Genomic DNA, 19,355 nt, shown 5'->3' with positions numbered 1-19,355 from the left:
GGCACTGAGCTTGCTTCCAGCTGCCCAGGCAGAGACCAGGAGGTCACCAGGAGGGGCTTCTGGACCTGAACCGGTGGTTGGTCCAGGGGTGACTGAGCAGATGAAGGGCTTGGTGGGGAGCCCAGCCCTGCCGTCCCCTCCACTCCTGGGGAGCGAGGGCCTTCATCCCACCGGTGTACTGGTGTCCCCTCCCACGGGCTCTGAGCACCGGGCAGTGCCTTCTGTGCAGGCACCGTGGACAGTGCAGCTCAGACACGGAGGGCAGCCCCGCATGACACTCCCCACCTCCTGGGAGCTGCGGGCAGTTGGGGGGCCACACATGGAGACAGAGCATGTGGTCCTCCCTGCGGCCCAGGTGGTGGTTCAGCAGGACCCAGGGAGGTTACCGTGGCCCCTGCAGAAAACATACGAGAGGGGAGGGAGAGGCAGGGTGAGGGAGCAGAAGAAATGTGTTCCCAGCAGTCATCAAACATCTTCCCCAGGGCTGGCCGAGGCCCAGCCCAGTACGAAGTGAACTTCAGCTTGTGTGGAGGGGACCCGGGCCCTGCTCCCCTGGCAGAGGCCCTTACGGGAGCATGAAATGGGCCCTGGTCAGGAGAGACTTGTCCTCGGACACGGGTTCTGGACCACAGGCCACTGCAGCCCCTCCAGTTCCCACAAACGGCAGATTAGGGGTGTATTCGTTGCCACAGCAAAAGACCACACACTGCGTGGCTTAAACACCTGTTTCTCTCCCAGCGGTTCCGGAGGGCCCAAGTCCAAGAGCAGGGCCGGTTCCTCTGAGGCCTCCCCCTCCGCTGGCAGGTGAAGGGCGCAGTCTTCCTTGGTCTTCCCCTGGTCACGCCTCCGTGTGTGGGTGCACCCTGATCCCCTGCCTTATTCGGACAACAGTCAAACTGGATTAAGTCCACGCCGTGCCCTCATTTTAACTGCGTCGCCTCTTTAAAGCCCCCTCTCCTAATGCAGCCCCCACCCTGAGGCCCCAGAGGGCTAAGGCTTCCACAGGTGAGTTCTGGGGGAGCACAGTCCAGCCCTGGGGCACCGGCAAGCTCCACACACAGTGTCTGTTTGGGTCGAAGCCAAGTGCCACCCTGACAGGAGATCAAAGCACGTGTGCACCTGGCACCTCTCAAGCACCCCACCTCTGGGTAGGGCATAAACCACAGCTGTCCTCCAGCGGCCTCTGTGCTTCTGCCCCCAGCAGGGGTACCTCGGAGCGAATCATTTCAGGAGAAGCAGGAAGAACTCCTAATCCTTGTTGTTCCAAGAAAACTTACCTTGGTTTTCACTGTGGTTCAAAATAAGCATCAGGTCCTGTGTAAGGAACCCGTCTCCTCCCGCAGTCCCAGGCAGTGGGGCGCGGCCTGGCACCGGTTCCTGGCGGCTGCAGGTGGGACAGAGGCTTTTAAGACATTCCTGGGAGAAACAGGCGGCTCCCTGCAGGTGTTCTGCAGAGTCCAGGCTGGCCCGGTGTGAATGAACACCTGTGGTCACTCACAAGGCAGGCAGGGTCCAGAGGCGTCGGGTCCAGGGATCTGTCTGGGGCCGACTGCTACCCACGCAGGGGTGAGATCACACGTGCTGTAAATAACAGGACGTTTCCTCCAAAAGTGTCGTGAAATGGGACGTTTTTCTGGACGTGGGGCAGCCTTTTTCCCCAGTGTGTTTTACTTCAGGACCTGCAATCATGCATCGAGCCCCTGGGAGAGGGGTCCATGGGGACGGGGGCTGACCCATTTCATCTGCCCCCAGGATGAACGAACGGGACCGGCTGCTGAAGAGGCTGAGCAGGAAGACGCCGCCCACCCTGTTCCGCGGAGGCTCCCTGCAGCAGTCAGTGCCCCGTGAGTAGGCGCCCTGGGGGCGGGATGGGAGGAGGGCTGGGCGGTGGGCCTGGTCAGAGGCGGGTATGGCTCCAGCGCAGGTCATCCCCGGGACCCAGACTTCAAATCCTGATGTGGTTTAAGATCCTCCCATCAGCCTCCCAGTGGGATTCTAAGACTGACGTGATGTTACTTTCAAAGGGTTCCCCCCAATTCGCACATTGATTAAAACAAGGACAATCACTGACAATCCCCACCCCTCTGCAGCTGGAGGCCAGGCCTGGTTTCTGCCCAGCAGGGCTGTGTGGGGTGCACAGGAGCCCAGTGGGAGGCCATGAGCGAGGGGCATGGAGCTGGGACAGGTGGGTGGGCCTTACCTGCCAACCCAGACACCGTGCCACCAGCCGAGGGCAGCGCTGGCCCAGTACAGGTGCCCTCGTGCAGGCGGCCTCCCTTCCCCAGGGCTGAATCCCACCTCCCCCTCCAGCCCCCACTCACTCCCCCTCTGACCCCACACAGGCATCACTTTGACCGATGCCCACTTCTGCTTCCCCTTCGCCCCTGAGGCGATGAGAAGGAAGAACGGGTGGAAAAGTGAGGACTGCTTGCACCCGGAGGACAGGCGTTGGAGGGCTCCTGCCGAGCCCGCAGAGCTCCACCTGTGAACAGGTCTTCACAGACCTGGGCAGAGAGAGGAGGGAAGGGGACATCATCACCACCCGTGGTCCCCTCCCCGCAGCCCCACGTGCCGCATCCACGCAGGAGGAAGGGGGCTGAGGCCACCTTAGCGTGTCCCACAAGCTCTATGTCTGTGAGGCTTCTCCGCCCAGGACGCCTGGCAGGGCCTAAGGGCAGTGCATCACCGGCCCAGGGCAGCCCAGGGCTCAGGTTCCCGGCCACGGCCTCCGGGACCCCCACCGCCCTGGAGCTGGGCTGCCTGCAGTCCTGCCCCAGCACTGCCACTTTTCTGTGACTTTCGGTAAGTTAACCCGTTTCTATTCCTGTAAAATGGAGCAGACATGCGCACGCACCTGGCGTTACTGGGCGGATTAACGGAGGCTGCTGTATAAATGAGCGGTAGAAGCCCAATAAACACCAGGTATTACTTTTTTTTCTGCCACTAGTTGAGGAAATCTGAGCCACTTACCTATTTCCCTAAACTTGTTCTCTCCTCTGAGAAAAAACCAGAATAACATACCTCTTATACAGCCCATGAGGCTTCACGACGGAGCGGGGAGAGCAGGCAGAGGAGGAGTGCTGAGCCCCTAAAAGCGGTGTTCGTGCCTCAGAGCCTCCAGCCTCAAAGAATGAACCACCAAAGTGGAGACTCGGGAGGACTTTTGTGGGAGTATCATAAAGGGTCTTAAAACAACCACTAAATGTTTTCCAGACTCTGTTTTGAAGGACAAAAAATTTCTAATGAACAAGAGCTATACAAGAAAGCGGCTTAAAATCACACATTTTAAAGACACTCAGCAACTAGTGATGAGAGCCTGCTGGGCCCCAGGGCATCTGTCCCTGACCCGGAGGGCGAGGAGGTGCTCCAGGACCGGGCCTCTGTCTTCGCAGGAACCTCATCTCCGAGCACCCGTCGTTCCCAGGGGCCGCCGCACCCGGTGTCTGTGACCGACCCTGCGCGTCCCGCACAGCCGAATCTCATTGTCCCCACCACACAGCCGAATCTCCTTGTCGACCCCGCCAGCTTCCCAAGCTTCTGTTGCTCCTGGGAATCTTTTTCCACCCAGGGAGCGGCCACCTTCGTTAAGATGCTATCACAGCTCAGACTGGAAGGACTGCTACTTAAGGGGAGTTTTACTCCAAAATAACATGATTTTTAGGAATTTCACCAAATATTCTACCTGGAGAGGACAGACCTCAGCCCCTCGAGTGTGGTCTCCAGGCCCCCATCAACCCTTCTGAAGATGAGTGAAGGTGGGAAATGCTATGAGCTGGGGGTTCCCTCTGAGGCCCCGTCTGGATGCAGATGGCAGGCAGGGCTCATCAGGCAGGAGCTGGTGAGCTGAAGGTGCTGGCGGAGGTGGGCTGGGTGACTGTGGCCCCTGTTGTCCTGCTAAAATTTCTTCCACTGTGGCTCTAACCCCTACCAGGCCTGGCTTCTAAAAGGAAAGTATTTATGGGTCACAGAGACACCCCTATCAGGCCACCCTCCTTTCATTCTTGAATTGAAAGGACACTTAACCTCGCTTGAGTCTCAGAACGTCCTGGTGCACATTCTGGAAACATGACGGTAGATGCAGCTGGACCAGGAGCCCTCCGGTAGTGACCTCTGGCCTGTGCTGACCCTGGGAGGAGAGACTGGACCAGAAATGCCTGAAACCCTCCCCACCCTAGAGTGGCTGTCATCCCGCTGGCTGGCCCTCCTCCAGTGAGACAAATGTGAGCTGAGGACGTCAGACAGCTCCGAGCTGAAGAAACCAGCGCAGGGCTTCCTGAACGGAAAACAACAGATAAGAGACGGGGCCGCTGCTCCTTCCTTCCAACAGGGAGTGGATGGTTCCAGATGTGAGATACTCCCCAAAAGGACATTCCCAAACAAGGCTTATTTTTCTGTCTCAGCAAGTCCCCTTCATCCTTTCCTCTCCACTAGTCTCCACCCCCAACAACAACAAAAAAACCTCATTAAAAAGTAGGTAGCAATGTTCTATTTGGGCTGACAACGGCCTGGAGGGGAGCCTCTGCCAGCACTGGAGAGGCTCTTGTCCTCCCCCCAAGAGGACCCGTCCTGGGGCCCACTGGAGGGCCTGGTCCAGGCCATTTACAGAAAAGTGAGCCACGAAGGCCCAAGAGCTTAAAGGCTAAGCCCTCCCCGGCCCTAGGCTCTGGGTCCACAAGGATGGCGGAGCACAGGGGAGGGAGAGCTCCATGGTGGCCTGCCTGCCCCAAGGATGGAGAAGGGCACTTACAGGGGGTCCCCATCCCTCAAGGTCAGCGCCACTTCTCGGGGCGGAGAAGCAGCCCCCGGGTGTGGCAGGACCACCGTTCCCACAGCACGCTGGGTCCAAGGACAGCTGCTGCGGCACGGCCACCTTGGTAAGCAGCAGATATTACTAGAAACGTCCCCTTCGGGAGACCAGAGGAAGAACACTGCCCGGGCCAACCACAGAGCTCAGCCTTGTTGCCAGAGGAGGCAGTGCCGTTTGCTAGATTTTACTTTGAAACACTGCAAGGCCAGCAGCTGGTCTGGGACGGCAGCAAGGACGCAGCACAAAGGGCACCTTGTGGGGCACGGGAGGCGGGGCCCAGAGAACCCTTGGGCCACCCAGGGTTTCCTCATCTTGGACCCACAGCTCCGAGGTGGGAGGAGGCCGTTCCTCTTCAGATCCCAGGAATTCTCCGAGGCCGGGAGAGTGGCACAGCCTCCGTGGGAAGGCTCAGGGCCCACTGGCTCTGCACCCTTTGCGGGGCGCACACTGGCCTGGGGGCTCTGCCTGGTGCTAGGACAGTGGACATGCGGGTTTTGGTAGAAATGCGGGTGAGCAGCCAGACTGACATCCCAGTGGAGGCTCCCCTCGGCTCTCAATCTGTCTTTACTTCCACCCCCTCCCTGCTGCCCAGCCACGACCTCAGTGGCTCCTAGGCCCCCTCTGCAGACAAGCCCCGGGTCCTCTCAGGCCGAAAGGCTTGCTCTCGGGAAGAGCTGGGAAGCTAGCCCCTGGGGACGGAGGCGCAGTTTCTGCGCATGATCGGAGCAGCCAGTCACCCCCAGCATCTGCTTTTGAAGTCACTTCCTCATCTCCCTCCCCAAGAAGACTATACTTTGCTCTGTACATCTTTATAGTCCAGAAACTTCCCTTCTCAAGCCAAGTGTCTGAGTAAAGTCAGAATCCAGGATGATACACAGGCATACTCCTGACCTCTTCTCCTTTAAGGGCTGTGAGCTAACAGCACCAGTGGTAAGTCCTAAACACGCACAGGCGGGAGGCAGGCTTTTGACTGTGTCGTTTTTTGGTCAGAAGGTCTAATTCAGCTTGTGGGACTTTTCCGTACCCCTGAAGCAGAAGACTCAGTCAACAGAGCGGGTCTTACCTGTCCCTTCTGTAGGAAGGGCCAGTTAGGAAGCAGAGCCTTATTCTGGACTTCTGAAAGTTAACCCCATCCCAGACCCTCAGAACGGAGCTGCAGGAGCGCTCGGGCCATGCCTGGGTTTGTCTACCAGCTCTGCCACCTTGGGCAAGTCATGATGTCACCCATGCCTCCATTTCCCCATCTGTGAAATGGGAAGAACTCCGCCGCCTGTCTCACAGCGCTGCTGGGAGGAACAGAAGAGCTGAGCATGCACAGTACACACCACATGCTCTGGACACACAGCAACTGATCCTGTCGGCTGCTGGTAGTGTTGCCATCATTTCTGGAACCAGTTGTAAAAACCAGTCTTCCTGTAGCCATTGGGCCAATTAAACACCTCTTGACTTTTTCTAGTGATTTTTTTTTCCTTTACCTACACAAAAGTAGACCCACCAAATCCGCCTGATGTGAACGCTCCCAGCACCCCGTGCACTTTGCCAGCCCTTACTGTTAGCATATGTTTACCTGGCATGTTTACACCTTAATAAATCACCCACGGGCCTGTAGCTTCAGGCTGACTGGAACCTTTCCGGCGCAGGACCTGTTCTCCCCGGGGGCTGGCAGTGGGACAGTGCGGCGGGAGCCAGTGACACACTGTGATTCATAGGCTGCGCCGGGCTGCAGCCCCCAGAAATGGGAGGACACTCCCCAGCCCAGCCCAGCAGCAGCACAGAACCACCCGGACTCCGCCCCTCGGGCGCACCCTCCCTCCTCCTCTTCTTTGCCACACACGCCCATGAGGGTCAGCTGTCTCTGGACCCCTATCCAAGGCCACGGGGCCCATGGTAGGAGCTTGGCCACGGTCTCCCCATAAAGCAGCTTCTTCCAAACCCAGTGCACCGCCCCCCCACCCCCACCCCCCCCGCCAGCCTGCTCCTAACCAGGCCTCTGTGCCCTCCTCTTTCAGATGGGTACGCCTTCTCCCAGGAGGAGCACGGAGCCGTCACTCAGGAAGAAATAGTCCGCGCTTATGACACCACCAAACAGAAATCGAGGAGGAAGTAAGACGCAGGCCCTCCCGCGGGCTCCCCGAAGGGGCGGCGTCGGCGGCACGCAGTGTTCGCGCATCCCTGGCGGAAGAGGCCGGTGGCAGCAGCCAGAACACCGGGACACCCGTTCTGTGGCCTTAGCCGACCGGTTTGCTAGTCCCACTTACCCCGCAAACCCGAGGGCTTCCCGCGGGGGGCCCTTCCTTCCCTTCCAGCCCGGCTGCAGCGCTTGGCCCGCCTTTCGTTTACGCTGTTAGGAAGCGTTCGACTCTGCTCTGTCAGGTGTGAAATTAAAAACATAATGTTTCACCAATATTTAAACATCAGTACTGGTTGTTCTGGGAGAAAGGGAAGAGGGTTTTATGCTGCCTGAGAACCCGTCTTGCGGAACTGGAGCCGGGGGCGCGCCGCTTCCTGCCCTATAACCCCCAGATAAGTCCGCGGGGCAGCACGTGACTGCACTTTATGCAGGCCGCTCTCTTGCTCTGATTCCTTTTCTGTTTGTACGAAATTGCCATAAACTTGATTGCGGTGAAATCACAAAAACATGTATCTGGGTGGTAAGCCTGAAAATGGCTACCTGAACCTCCCAGTCACATTTGCAGCGGGGGGGACCCGTTGGGGTCCCGACACTCCCCTGCATCCTCGCCAGGTGCCTCCCGGCCAGTGGCCCGGGTGCTCTCGGGCACGCCGCGCTCAGACCTACTGCATGTGGCCCTGTGCTTGGTGCATGGCAGCTGCGGGCACCCCAACCAGCACTCATCCTTCTCCCGCAGATTCAGACGCGGATGCGAGAATCCCTTCTTCCACCGCCCTGCCCCTTCTGTAACGGAAGAAACCACTCCACGTATCTAATACACGTGTACCTGCCTCTTCCTGAGGACAGGGACACCTGCGGGTCAGGGTGATCGTAGAGCCCCTTTGGCCCCGCCCACCCTGGTCAGGCTCTCAAAACTCCTCTCCTGGCCTCCAGACCTCTGGATCTTGGCACCTGCTTAACTTAGAACCCATGCTTGTTCTCTTGGGAGTTCAGAGCACGTTTCAATTTTTAGTGAATTTATAGCATGTCTCCCCAGCAAAGGAACACACCTGTCACTGCAGCTCTAGAATCTGAGAGCAAGGAGGGGTGGGGGAGTAAGGGCCCCAGGGTGAGGCAGACCACCGTCCGCGAGGCTCCAAGGGCACAGAGACAGTAGGGTCATGACAGAGGACACACCCTGCAAACCTCCCCAGTAGAAATTCGGAAATCAAGCCCCGGAGCCCCAGCTATCATCCTGTTCAGCCTGAGGTGTCCGCTGACATGCAGTTTTAATTGAACAGCAGTCCAAACATTTCACAGAAACGGCCTTTCTTCTATGGACACGTTTCTCTTCCCCTCCCGTCAGCGTTAGATCCAGGCACCTCCCGGAATACGAGGGGCCCTCAATCTAAAACAAGGAAAGTACTCAGTCACTGGCTTTGGAACCTCAGGGTCCCCCTTTCTGAACTGGAGGGAACTTGGACGCCTTCAGGCATGAAGGCTGCACGTGGAGCCCTTAATAAACCACTGGCCTGGAGGCACATCCTCTGCTCCCTGCTTTGGTCGCCAAACCAGATTTTTGGATGGCTTAACATAAATACTTCTGGGCAGCTGTTGCCGGTTAAAATGGCACAGTTCCTCGGGGGAGGACTGTGCTAAATTAGGAAATGAAACAATAGGGCATTTTGCTTCCTCACCCTTCATTTGGGAACATCCACATCTCTCTGGGTGTTGAGATCATTTAAAGCATGATTTGCATTATCTAAGCACCCAAATCCCTCACTCGGGAGGTGCCCAGGACCCAGAGAGGGCTCAGGGCGGCGGGGGGCAAAACAACGCAGCAAACAGGTGAAGGCAGGAAAATGGCCAGTCCTTCCTCCCCAAGGAATAAAACGGTCTCAGCACCAGAGCACCCAGCAAGGTGGATGGCCGCAGGAATCACAGAACACAGCACAGCAAGGCGGCGGTGCCCCCACTCACTCCCAAGGACCACGTCCCACGCCCAGGGGAGCAACGAACATTCGGACTGCATCATATAAAGGCACTGGACGACTTGGTTTCATCTGCGAACTACGCCTACTTGGAAGAAGGGAATTCCAGCTCCATTCTTTGTCAAACACTCGGCTCGTTCTGTGAACGACAGTGTGTGCCCGTGCGCTTGTTCGGGGCTTTTGTTTTTTATGTTATTTTTTATGTTAAAATGCAGTTCAGATCTTTCTGAGATTTAAGTGTATTTTCCAGTTCTTTTGAGGAGCAAACAGTCCCTGCAATCATGAAACACGCACGCGGGAGCGAGCACGAGCGGGATGCCTTTATTTCCTCTCTCCCGCGATTAAGCTATCTTGTAGCCAAATGACTAAACTAATGACTAAACTGGGTTTCCTGGAGTAGCCGCTGTCACTGCGTGTGATGTGTTTTATTCAGCCAGGGCCGACTCGGGGGCTGTGTCATTTGTGCTATCTTTAAATTGAGGTCAGGGTGTCACACACAAGCCCTCCCTGGGGAGGAGAGTGGACCAGACTAGGTTGCACACTGTCAGCTCAGTGGAAGCGCCACCTGGGACCTGTCGCTCTGCCACACGCTAAGTGACACTGGGGCTGGCCGGTAGGCACTGCAGGGCCTGACCCTGGACTGGGCTAAAGTGACAGACTGCACCCAGGCCCCGCCTTGGTCTCGCCTTGCACACAGACTGCAGATTCTTGTCCGAGTTCCTGTCCTGTTCCGGCCGACTCTGCAGAAGAGCAGCCCTTCCCTGCTGGCGGCCGAGCCCAGCTCCTCCGCAGCATGCGTGGCTCAGAGTGCTCACTGAAAAGGGAAGGTGGAGTGGGGCTGGAAGGAGCCCCCATTTCTGCTTGGCTGTGTGATTTAGCACGTCACTGCCGACTGGGACGGCTTTGTCATAATTTTGGGGTGTTGCTAGTGTGTCTAGCCTGTCTCCAGGAAGAATATTCCAGGCTTCTTGACCCATCTCCCACCACACACACACACACACAAAACCTGTGCTTTGAGAAGGAGATGCTGTTTCTTTCACACGTGGAGTGATGCCCCCAGACACCAGCCTGGGCTTCAGCAGGTCACAGCTGAGAACACTGCTGGCCTTTCCCTTCCCTGACGGGGCTTCAGGAGCTGGCGGTAACAATTCATAATCATTTGTCGAGAAACAGTGAATAACGAAAACAAATTGAGTATAAGTAACTAACTTCTGAAAATGCCTATGGACATATATTACAGACTTTACGGTTGCATTTTTTTTTTTAAAGAAAGCTCTAGTCTATAATCTCCATTGGTTATAACAATGACCCTTTATCATATTTTTCTGAACCATACGGAAGAGAATTTTCTATCATATTCCTGCTCCTGGAGATTTATGTCTTAGACCGCAGGCTGGATAGGATGTGTGCAAACCTCTTCTGGAGAAGAAGGTGGTCTTCAGTTTTGAACATGTGAAAGGACTGCCCACATTTCTGCCGGGGCTTGAATTACGGCCCAGGGCCATTGTCTCAAAGTAATTCAAGGAGTGATTTAGCCCCAGCATTTGAAACGTAGCCTTTATCTCCTGGGATCCATAAGAAATGCGACCAGGGAAACTGTGCTTAAGCAGAGTTTGAAATAATGAGGCAAAGAAATGAGTTTATCAGGTCAAGGTAAAGGATGGCACCCCCATCGTGCTCATTAAATACTGCTTCATGCAGGCGCTTCAATTAGAAGACACACTAGTGACGGAGACAGTGAAAGCCCCCGCCCGCGCCCCGGAAGCGATGCAGCAGCTGGCTTTGCTGCTGGTGCTTCGGTGGCTCAAGACAGTTGCTGGTCCCTGTAAGTCCCAGGGGAGATGACTCAGCCGCATGTTATCCATCTTTGGATCTTGAAGAGCCAGGAGGACAGAAGATTTCCCAGTGGGTCTTAGATGGGGACCCAAGGCTCCCTGTAATGACATGTGTAGAAGTGCCCTGAACTGAACAGACCGGGAACACTCAGCTCGATGTTCCAGACTCCGTAGATTTTCTCAGCCTCCCAAACCGTCCACCAGAACACACTTCCGTTCCCTTTCCCCAGAGCTTCACTTCATGCCAGGACTCCTGCTGCTGCTCCGTTTAATGCGCTCCTGGTTTGCTGGGACTGACTGCACTGTGAAGGGGGGTCTTTTCATTGGGAAGAGGGCTCTGAGCTGGCAGGGCTAGGAAGCTGGTGGGGTGGAGAAGGGCTCCGCGCTCCCCACACCGAGCATGACCCTCCGCTCCCGACTGGGGATTCTCCTTACACCAGGCCGGCTCATCTTCAAGTGACAATCTCTTGCCCTAGCTGCCTCAGAGATGTCCACTCCCAGGCATCAGGCCAAGGAAAACAGGCTTCCAGGATCAGCCCCTCAGCCTCCCTCCCGACCTGGCTCAATGAAGGAAGACCTGTGCGGTTTAAAAGCCGGGAACAAGTGTGAGGGGCTTGGATTTACGACAGAGTGGGAGGAAGCTGCAGGGACGGTGCTCTCCGAATAACCCTGCTCAAGGGACTCAGGGGTCCGGGGGGGCTCAGCAAGGCAGCGCCGGGACTGGGAGGGCCAGCTCCCCCCAGAGGGCGGGAGGACACCCCAGATCAAGATGTGAGTGCACTTCTGATGAGACGGAGCCAGTCGGTCGTGCTCCCAAGGACGGCTTGGTGTATGTGCTCCAGGGGGTGGGGCCCGCGGTCTGCAGCCTCGGTGGGCCACCCTTCCTGGATTGCTGTTTGAACGACATCTCAGGGCGTCTTTCTCCTACAAGCAGAGCCACGTGCTCACCGGTCTGCTGTCACATCTGTGCCCGATGGCTTAAGTACTGTTTGCAACGGGGACGTTTTAATCTGGTTATGCAGAGAGAAGCGAGGCTGTGGGGGCACGTTTAATTGGCTCCCAGCAGAGCAGGGAGCTCGGCTGTGGGGTGCGGGGTTTTTGCGGCCTCCCTCTAGAAGTGTTACCATTTTCACGTCCTATTAATGTCCTCTGGTTGTTAAATTACAGCCGCACGTTACAGTGGAGCTGGGTTCCCTCCTGGAGTGAATACAAATGAAGAAGCATTTTACTTGTCTTTTTAGAGGTTTTGGAAAATGTAGTGATTCGTGGCTTTGATCCATCCTGTTGACTGGTGTATGTCTGCACAGACCTGTTTCAAATAAATCTTTTGTTAAAGTAAATGGCTGGACCACGTTTTATTTTTGAATTTCTCTCCCACTAATAAGCACTCGCTGCCACAGGGACTTTGGGCTAGAACAGAGGTTCTGTCGGCAGGCAGACACTATACATACACATAGACCTGCTGTCTTGGAGCTGACAGCCTGCAAACGCAGCGAAACGGCAGGGGTGCAGGGGAATCTGAGCTGCAGGTGAACACGGGTTCGGCTGCTTCGAGGCCAGGCCCCTTGCACGAGGAGAGGGTCCAGGAGGCCACGCTGAGTGCGGGCTGACAGGCAGAGGGGAGCACTGGGCACAGGCCTTCTCCACCAGGTACTTTATTCCCTCTGGTTCATCCCTGTTTCCCTGCCAACTGAGACGTGGCAAGTTCAGATTCTATTACTGAGCATGAAATCACAACGCTGTTATTGAAGGGGTTCAGAACCCGCACCCCCAAACCTACCCCTTCTGGCATAATGACTGCTTTGAGTGGAAAGCACCTGAGAAACAGCAGGTGCAGGAAGGGCTCACTGCCCCCTCTTCGGCCCAAAAGCAGGTCCTAACATTTCCCGTGAGAAAGACGCCCTCCCTGCACACGGAGGAAGGCATGAGTGGGCGCAGCGGCAGGCCTGCACAAACCCCCTGCGAAAGACCCCCGAGCTGCCCTGCCACCGTCCACAGTTTGCTGCCACCAGCCCGAGCCCCTTGGCTCACATCCCACATGTATCTTTGTAGAAAACAGCAGACAAGCTGTTGGGCTTAACAGCTTCTTGGGGTCTTTGTTTCCCTTCTGAAGGCTCCCATGTATGCACAAAAATATTAAATAAATTTGTATGCTTTTCTCCTGTTAATCTGTCTTCAGAAAGCAGTTTTTCCTCCCTTACATTGTTTTTAAGGGCGGGCAGAGACCTCTGCCTGTTCCCTGCAGGCATAACGCGTCGCATTCTGTATGAGACCCCCGCCTTGGGGTCCCTGGGATGCCGGGTTCACACCACAGAGGCTGCACTGAGCCTGGGGAACCTGGGGGCGCTGAGGGCTGAGTGTCCTCGCCAGAAACCCGACGGCCACTCACCTGGCCTTGTCTGGGCAGCGCTACACATCACCCATGCGCGGGGAGGATGGAACCCGAGGTGCAGGACAGACGGGGACTAAAGCCTCTGGCGACGGTTCCCTGCAGAGGCTTCAGTCTGGAGCCCAGAGATCTCTCAACTGCCCACTTCGAATGTACTACACTCCCCAGTGGATGACTCCTCCCAGACGGGCCATGTCCCCGGAGAACCAAGCCTGACCAGAGTCACCACCCTGGGGGCCACGTCCACAGGCATGGCAGGGACAGGAGGCCAGCCTCACTCCCAGGCAGGCTCCTGTAGCTCTTCCTCCGCCTGGCCTCTTTTTTTTATTATTTTTTTTTTTTCAAATCACGGAAAACAAAAATGACTTCACACAATCAGCAGCGAAGTGTGGAATTCCAACCGCTGCCATTTCTTGGCCGCGTCTATAAAACCCACCTTTGCCAGGGTGTTCCCTGGAACGAGCCTGAACCGCAGGGGGCCGCCAGCCGCTACGACGGGTGCAGACCCTACATTTCTGCCTAAGGTGATGTTCTTCCAATAGTTCTCTCTCTAGAAAAGACTCAGGACACTGGGGAAAAAAATCAGTCAGGGTCTGCTGTTTATTTTCAGTGTGTTTCCATAAGACACACGTGTGAGGGACTGAAATGTTGTCAGAGGAGCAGGGCACTTGGCAGGAGATGGCTCCCGCCTCCAACGCCGTCCGCCTTCACTCTCCCCCGTGTGACTCTTTCAAAGGAACTTTCCAGCAATTGTTGAAAAGCCAAGCAGTCGTTCCTGGACTAGAGATGGAGGTCTGGGACTTCACCTTTTCCCAGAGGACGAAGAAATAGAATCCCTCCACCTACCAAAGCCAGACGCACCGAACGCCGAGACCAGCTCCCGAACATTAAGCTTTCGCTTGTTTAAAGTAGGCCAAACACATAAATCAAACGATTTAAAATTCCTGAGGGTTGGCCTCAAAATCTCCATCTTCAGCTGCTTGTCTCTTTTTGCAGTGAACTGTCCTTGATCTCAGATTCCAGAGCGATGGACGCCAAGAGAAAGGGTGCGGGACTGTCCCCAGAGCCGAGGCTCGGCCCGACCCTGAGCTGGAAGGGTCCGTCCCTGGAGTTTGTCTAGGACTGCTGTTACAGTTGCTCACAGAGTTGAATGCGACCTGTCCTCGGTCCCCTCAGCTAAAGAACTATGTTTTGATTTGAAATACTCCAAATGAATTGCTGACAAATTCTTCCCAATTGTCTTCCAACAAAACTGTTGTGCATACATTGTGCCCTTTCAAAGCCCTCTTGCTGACCTGACACATCTTGTCTGTGGCCGGGGGGGAGGGGATGGAGAATGGCTGGCTGTCCCCCTTGCTTTCCAATGGCCTTGAATGGAGTACATGAGTGTCTGCTGTGAGCTGAAACAGACCAGCCCTTCAGCCGCAAACAAAGCTGTTCAAGTCACTTTTTCCCCTTCCCGGTGTTAAGAGAAGCCTCTGCATGCAAATCGCTTACAAATATGTCTGCAGGACAAGCCCTCGAATTTGTTTCAATAGTTGGTTTAAAACTGCCTGAGGGTGGGGGAGCCCCTCACTCCTCACTGCGTCCAAGCAAATTTGTTTAATACTTGAGCTAGAAAACATTTTAATGCAATTCTGCTTTCCAGTTCATTTGACGACCAGCCCCAGCAGGCTCGTTGCGGACCTGGAGCCGGGGCGCCCCACACCCACCTGCCCTAGTGCATGGGGGAGACCTGGGCGGGCGCGCACAGGAAGCTTCTGGAACCGCGTGTGCATGAGTGCACGCCTGTGAAGCTTCCGCAGGAGGGACCGAAGCAGACACAAACGTCCACGAGCACAAAAGAACAAAACTTAACCTTGAGAATTTGGCAAAGCAGCCCCGACAATGCCATGGAAGGTATGTGAGGGCTGAACCCACGTCTTATTTTTGGAGATGGGAGAAAACCCACTTCTGGCAACTGTGTGCAAAGGGAAAACGCTCAGGGCCCTTTCAGTCCCAGCCACCCAGATGGATGTTTGAGAACCTGGGGCCTTTCCAACAAAACTGCTGAGGCCCCAGCTCCAGGGGAAAGGCCTCGGCCGGCGGGAGGGGCCCTGCGGTCCACGCGAGCTCCAGGGCCACGTCGGAAGCAAGACCTGCTAGTGACCTTGAACTCCACCATCCTGGGGTCTCCAGCTCGGAGGGCTGGCCCCACCCTTCCCCACTGCTCTGGGGACCGCGAGCTGTTTTCCAGGCTCTGGAGATGTACCAGAAGGTCCACCATCTACCATACCCCCCCCCAAAATATTAAGAACCACAAATGCAATGAGCAACAGACACAGAGCAAAGGAAAGTATAACCCGGTACCTCGCCCCGCGGCGCGGTGGAAGTCCTCACACCCCGCAGACTTGGGGGTTCATAACCACCCACATTCACCTGCCACGGTTTCAGAGGCTCATGTTTCAGATCAGTGTCCGGTGGGGATTTGCTGTCCAAGTCACCGCCAGCCACCCTCTGGCTGCATCCTCACGTGGCAGGAAGGGTTTTTTAAATGAAAGCATTAATCTCCCCACCAGGCGCCACCATCCTGGCCTAATCACACCCAAAGGCCCCACCCCCAACATCATCACATTGAGGGTGAGCCTTTCAACATAAGTTCGGGGAGGTGCGGCGCCAAGTGCAAGCGGACGCTGACTGCCCCCGATCAGGGCTCCGCGGCCCATCGCCAGGTCCCCGGGTCCCTGCATACTGATTAGTCTTCACTCACCCCATTGTCCTTCTCTTGTCAAACCACCTTTTTTTTTTTGGTACCATCAGTTACAACATGTCAATTTTTGGTGCCCAGCACAATGTCCCAGTCATGCATACACACATATGTATTCATTTTCATTTACTGTCAAACAGCCTCTTAAACCTTCTGTGACTGGATGTCCCTGTCAGCCATACAAACAGGTGACCACAGAGGGGACAACAGTGTCTTTTCTCTTTCCCACCGGATGGCAATCTCTCTGCTCATCACCGAAAAACTCCACCTCAACCAGAACTCAAGGTCCATCAGAGCCCCAGGACCGCCCCAGGACCACCTCAGGCCCACCTGCCCATCCGATCTCCTCATCGTGCCCCCACCCCACAACCTCCCCATCCTTAGAGGCTTTGTCCCCAACAGCCTCCTCCAGGAGCTCATTTGGGACAGCAGTGCTCCCACACAGCCCCAGGCCCTCCAGGCCACACCCTCTATAGCGTGTATTTACACGCCTAAGCCCCATGTCTCCAAGAAGCCCAGAGACTTCCCCACGTGAGGCCCATGTACGACACGTGCAGGTGGTGGGGCATGTGGAGGAGGCCAAGCCCTCAGCCTCAGAAGTCTGGCCAGTTACTAACCTCATGACCTTGCAGAGGTCGCATGGCACCCCTGCACCTCAGTTTTCTCCCATGCAGTATGGAGACTCCCCCTGGGCTCCTCACAAGCAGTGGTGAACAGGGACCCACACTGGTATGGCCGGGCACTGCTTCCACGACAGCTGGGAAAGATCCGCTGCCCCATTAGTAAAGGGGCAACTGGGTTCCCCACCACCTCCTCTGGACCTTTCTGCAAGCCAGCAACTAAGGGGCAACACCTCCTGGGGGCGGGGCCACTCCTGACCCCACGAGGCTCTCATTCTCTAAGACCAGTCAGTGCCTACTGCCATCAGACTCATGAATACTCTTAAAATCACACCTGGTGGCGAGATTCTCCATACACTCCTTCCAGAACCATGTTCCGCACACGCTGCTAAGTGCTAAGCGTGCAGACAAACACAGCATCCAAAGAGCTCAGCCCAGTGGAGGAGACAGACATGCCAATAAACTGAACACAGCCTGCGAGTGTTTCCATTATCTGTTATTACAGAACAACCACCTCAGAACTTGGTGGCTCAAAATAACAGCAGGTTCCTCAAAAAATTAAACAGACTTACAATATGATCCAGGGAATAGATCCGAAAGAATCAAAAGCCGGGACTCAAACACAACCATGTTCTAAATAAACTTAAAAGCTTTTGCACAGCAAAAGAAACCACGGACAAAATGAAAAGACAGCCTACGGACTGGGAGAAAGTAACTGTAAATGATGTGACTGCCAAGGGGTTAATATCCAAAATATGTAACAGTACATACAACTCAATATCAAAAAAAAAAACCCACCAATTAAAAAAAATGGGCAGAAGATCTGAACAGACATTTTTTCAAAGCAGACATACAGATGGCTAACAGGCACATGAAAAGATGCTCAATATAGCCAATTACTGGAGAAATGCAAACCAAAACGACGAGATACCTCACATCACTTAGAATGACGCTCATTAAAGTCTATAACTAGCAAGCGTTGGAGAGAATACGGAGAAAAGGGAATCCTTGTACAGTGTTGGTGGGAATGTAAATTGGTTCAGGCGCTATGGAAAACAGTATGGATGTTCCTCAAAAAATTAAAAATAGAACCACCATATGATGCAGCAATTCTACTCCTGGGTATATATCCAGAAAAAATGAAAAGACTAATTCCCAAAGACACCTGCACCCCAATGTTCATAGCACTATTTACAATGGCCAAGACACGGAAACAACCCAAGTGCCCATCAGCAAACGACTGAATTAAGAAGATGCGGCTTACAGAGAAAGACAAATACTGTATGATATCACTTATATGTGGAATCTAAAAAATAATACAAATAAATGTGTATGCAAAACAAAGAGACTCACAGATACAGAAAACAAACTAGTGGTTCCCATCGGGGAGAGGGAAGGGGGAGGGGCAAGGCAGGGAACGGGATTAAGAGGCAAAACGACTACGCACAAAGCAGACCAGCCGCAAGCGTACACTGGACGGCTCGGGGGATTACGCCATTATCTCGCAGTAACTTTTAACAAACACAATCTGTAAAAATACTGACTCACCTGAAACTAATATCGTAAATCAACTATTCTTCAATAAATAATGAATAAATGATAAAATAAAATCTTCCCCCGAGAAGTGGACCGGCGGTCGTCAGGGCCTGGGTGCAAGGCACGGAGAGCCAGCGTCTAACGGGCACAGCGTCCGCGTTGGGGAAGACGAGGACGGTCCAGGGGACGACGGCGGGGGAGGTTCGCAGCAACGCGGCCGGGCTTCGTGCGCGAACGCCGCACTTACAGCCGGCGAGGAGCAGCAGAGTGCGTGTGTATCTTACCACAACGAGGAAAAAAAGGAAGAGAAAGAAAAAGAAAAATCCCATCTGCGGTTTGGGCAAAGCGCGGCAGAAATGACCCACCTCTGCTCCCGGTGCTGGCGCGGCTCCTGGGCTGACCTGGACGGCGGGGGCCGCAGGCACCTCCCTCTCTCCGCGGGCCTCCCGGGCGGCCTCTCCGCGAGGCATCACCTTGTCACCAAGCGAACCAGGTCCGCGTGCCCCAGGGACGCCAAGGTTCGCAGGGAACAGGGTTTACCCGCAAGGCAGCCACACGAAGAAGCAGGGGGAGGAGCCTCAGCCCCGCTCCCCGGGAGGCGGGGCGTCAGGACGCGTGCTCCGGACGCGGGGCGCGCGGAAGGGACTGGAAGAAGGGGCGGCGCCGCGGCTCTGCGCAGGCGTACCTGGGCTCCGGCCTCTGCGGGCGCGGGGCCCCACGTGAGCGTGGAGTTTTCGGCCCTCTGACGTCAAAAGGTCAAAGAGCAACATATGCGCATGCCCAGTGGGAGGGCCTTAAATGGTGCCGCTTAACTAGACACAGCTGACACCAACTCCCTGGACAACATCTGATTGTTTAGGCTGCTTGCAGCACGCGCCACGTGGAGGACACGCGAGTCTTTTGTTGCAACAGTTAAAATGACCTTGATGAGTGCGGTCACAGGTGAGATGGATGTAACTAATGGTCACCTGGGGTTGCAGCCTTCTCAGGCTTCCAAGAGACGGAAGTAGAATCCGCGCTAAGGCCCGGGCCCTGAGACGGGCACAGCATCCCTTCCCAAAAGGCTGTTACTGGGGCAGAGGCCACAGAGCCCACCCAGATCCAAGGCGAGGGGACTGACACCCACGCTTCTCCATGAAAGGGGTTTCACAGAGTTTGTCTTCCGTTTTCATCCCAGCGTAAGGTGACAGTGGAGTGTGTACGGGATACTGAGGTATTGGGGAGACAGGATGCTGCTCTGGGGGTTCAGGGAGACTTTCAAGGCAAAGGAGACAGTCTCATCCAGGATGAGGTAATGGATGCGAAAACCTCTTGTAAACCG

General features: G+C 55.4%; 1 protein-coding gene across 2 annotated transcripts in view; it reads left to right on the top strand.

Moving 5' to 3' along the window:
* LOC102506353 (phospholipid-transporting ATPase IB) overlaps nt 1–7,213 on the top strand; it is a 416,600-nt gene extending 409,387 nt beyond the window's left edge. For both annotated transcript variants that reach the window (XM_032496428.1, XM_032496427.1), the window contains 2 exons: nt 1,753–1,844; nt 6,817–7,213. In XM_032496428.1, coding sequence (XP_032352319.1) covers nt 1,753–1,844; nt 6,817–6,914 — 190 coding nt within the window. In that variant the 3' untranslated portion in view covers nt 6,915–7,213. The remainder of the gene's footprint in view (nt 1–1,752; nt 1,845–6,816) is intronic.
* Nucleotides 7,214–19,355: the final 12,142 nt, after the last annotated feature.

This window comes from Camelus ferus, chromosome 14, assembly GCF_009834535.1.
Source record: "Camelus ferus isolate YT-003-E chromosome 14, BCGSAC_Cfer_1.0, whole genome shotgun sequence".
NCBI classification, from domain to species: Eukaryota; Metazoa; Chordata; class Mammalia; order Artiodactyla; family Camelidae; genus Camelus; species Camelus ferus.
This window is presented reverse-complemented; position numbering and strand designations above follow the sequence as displayed.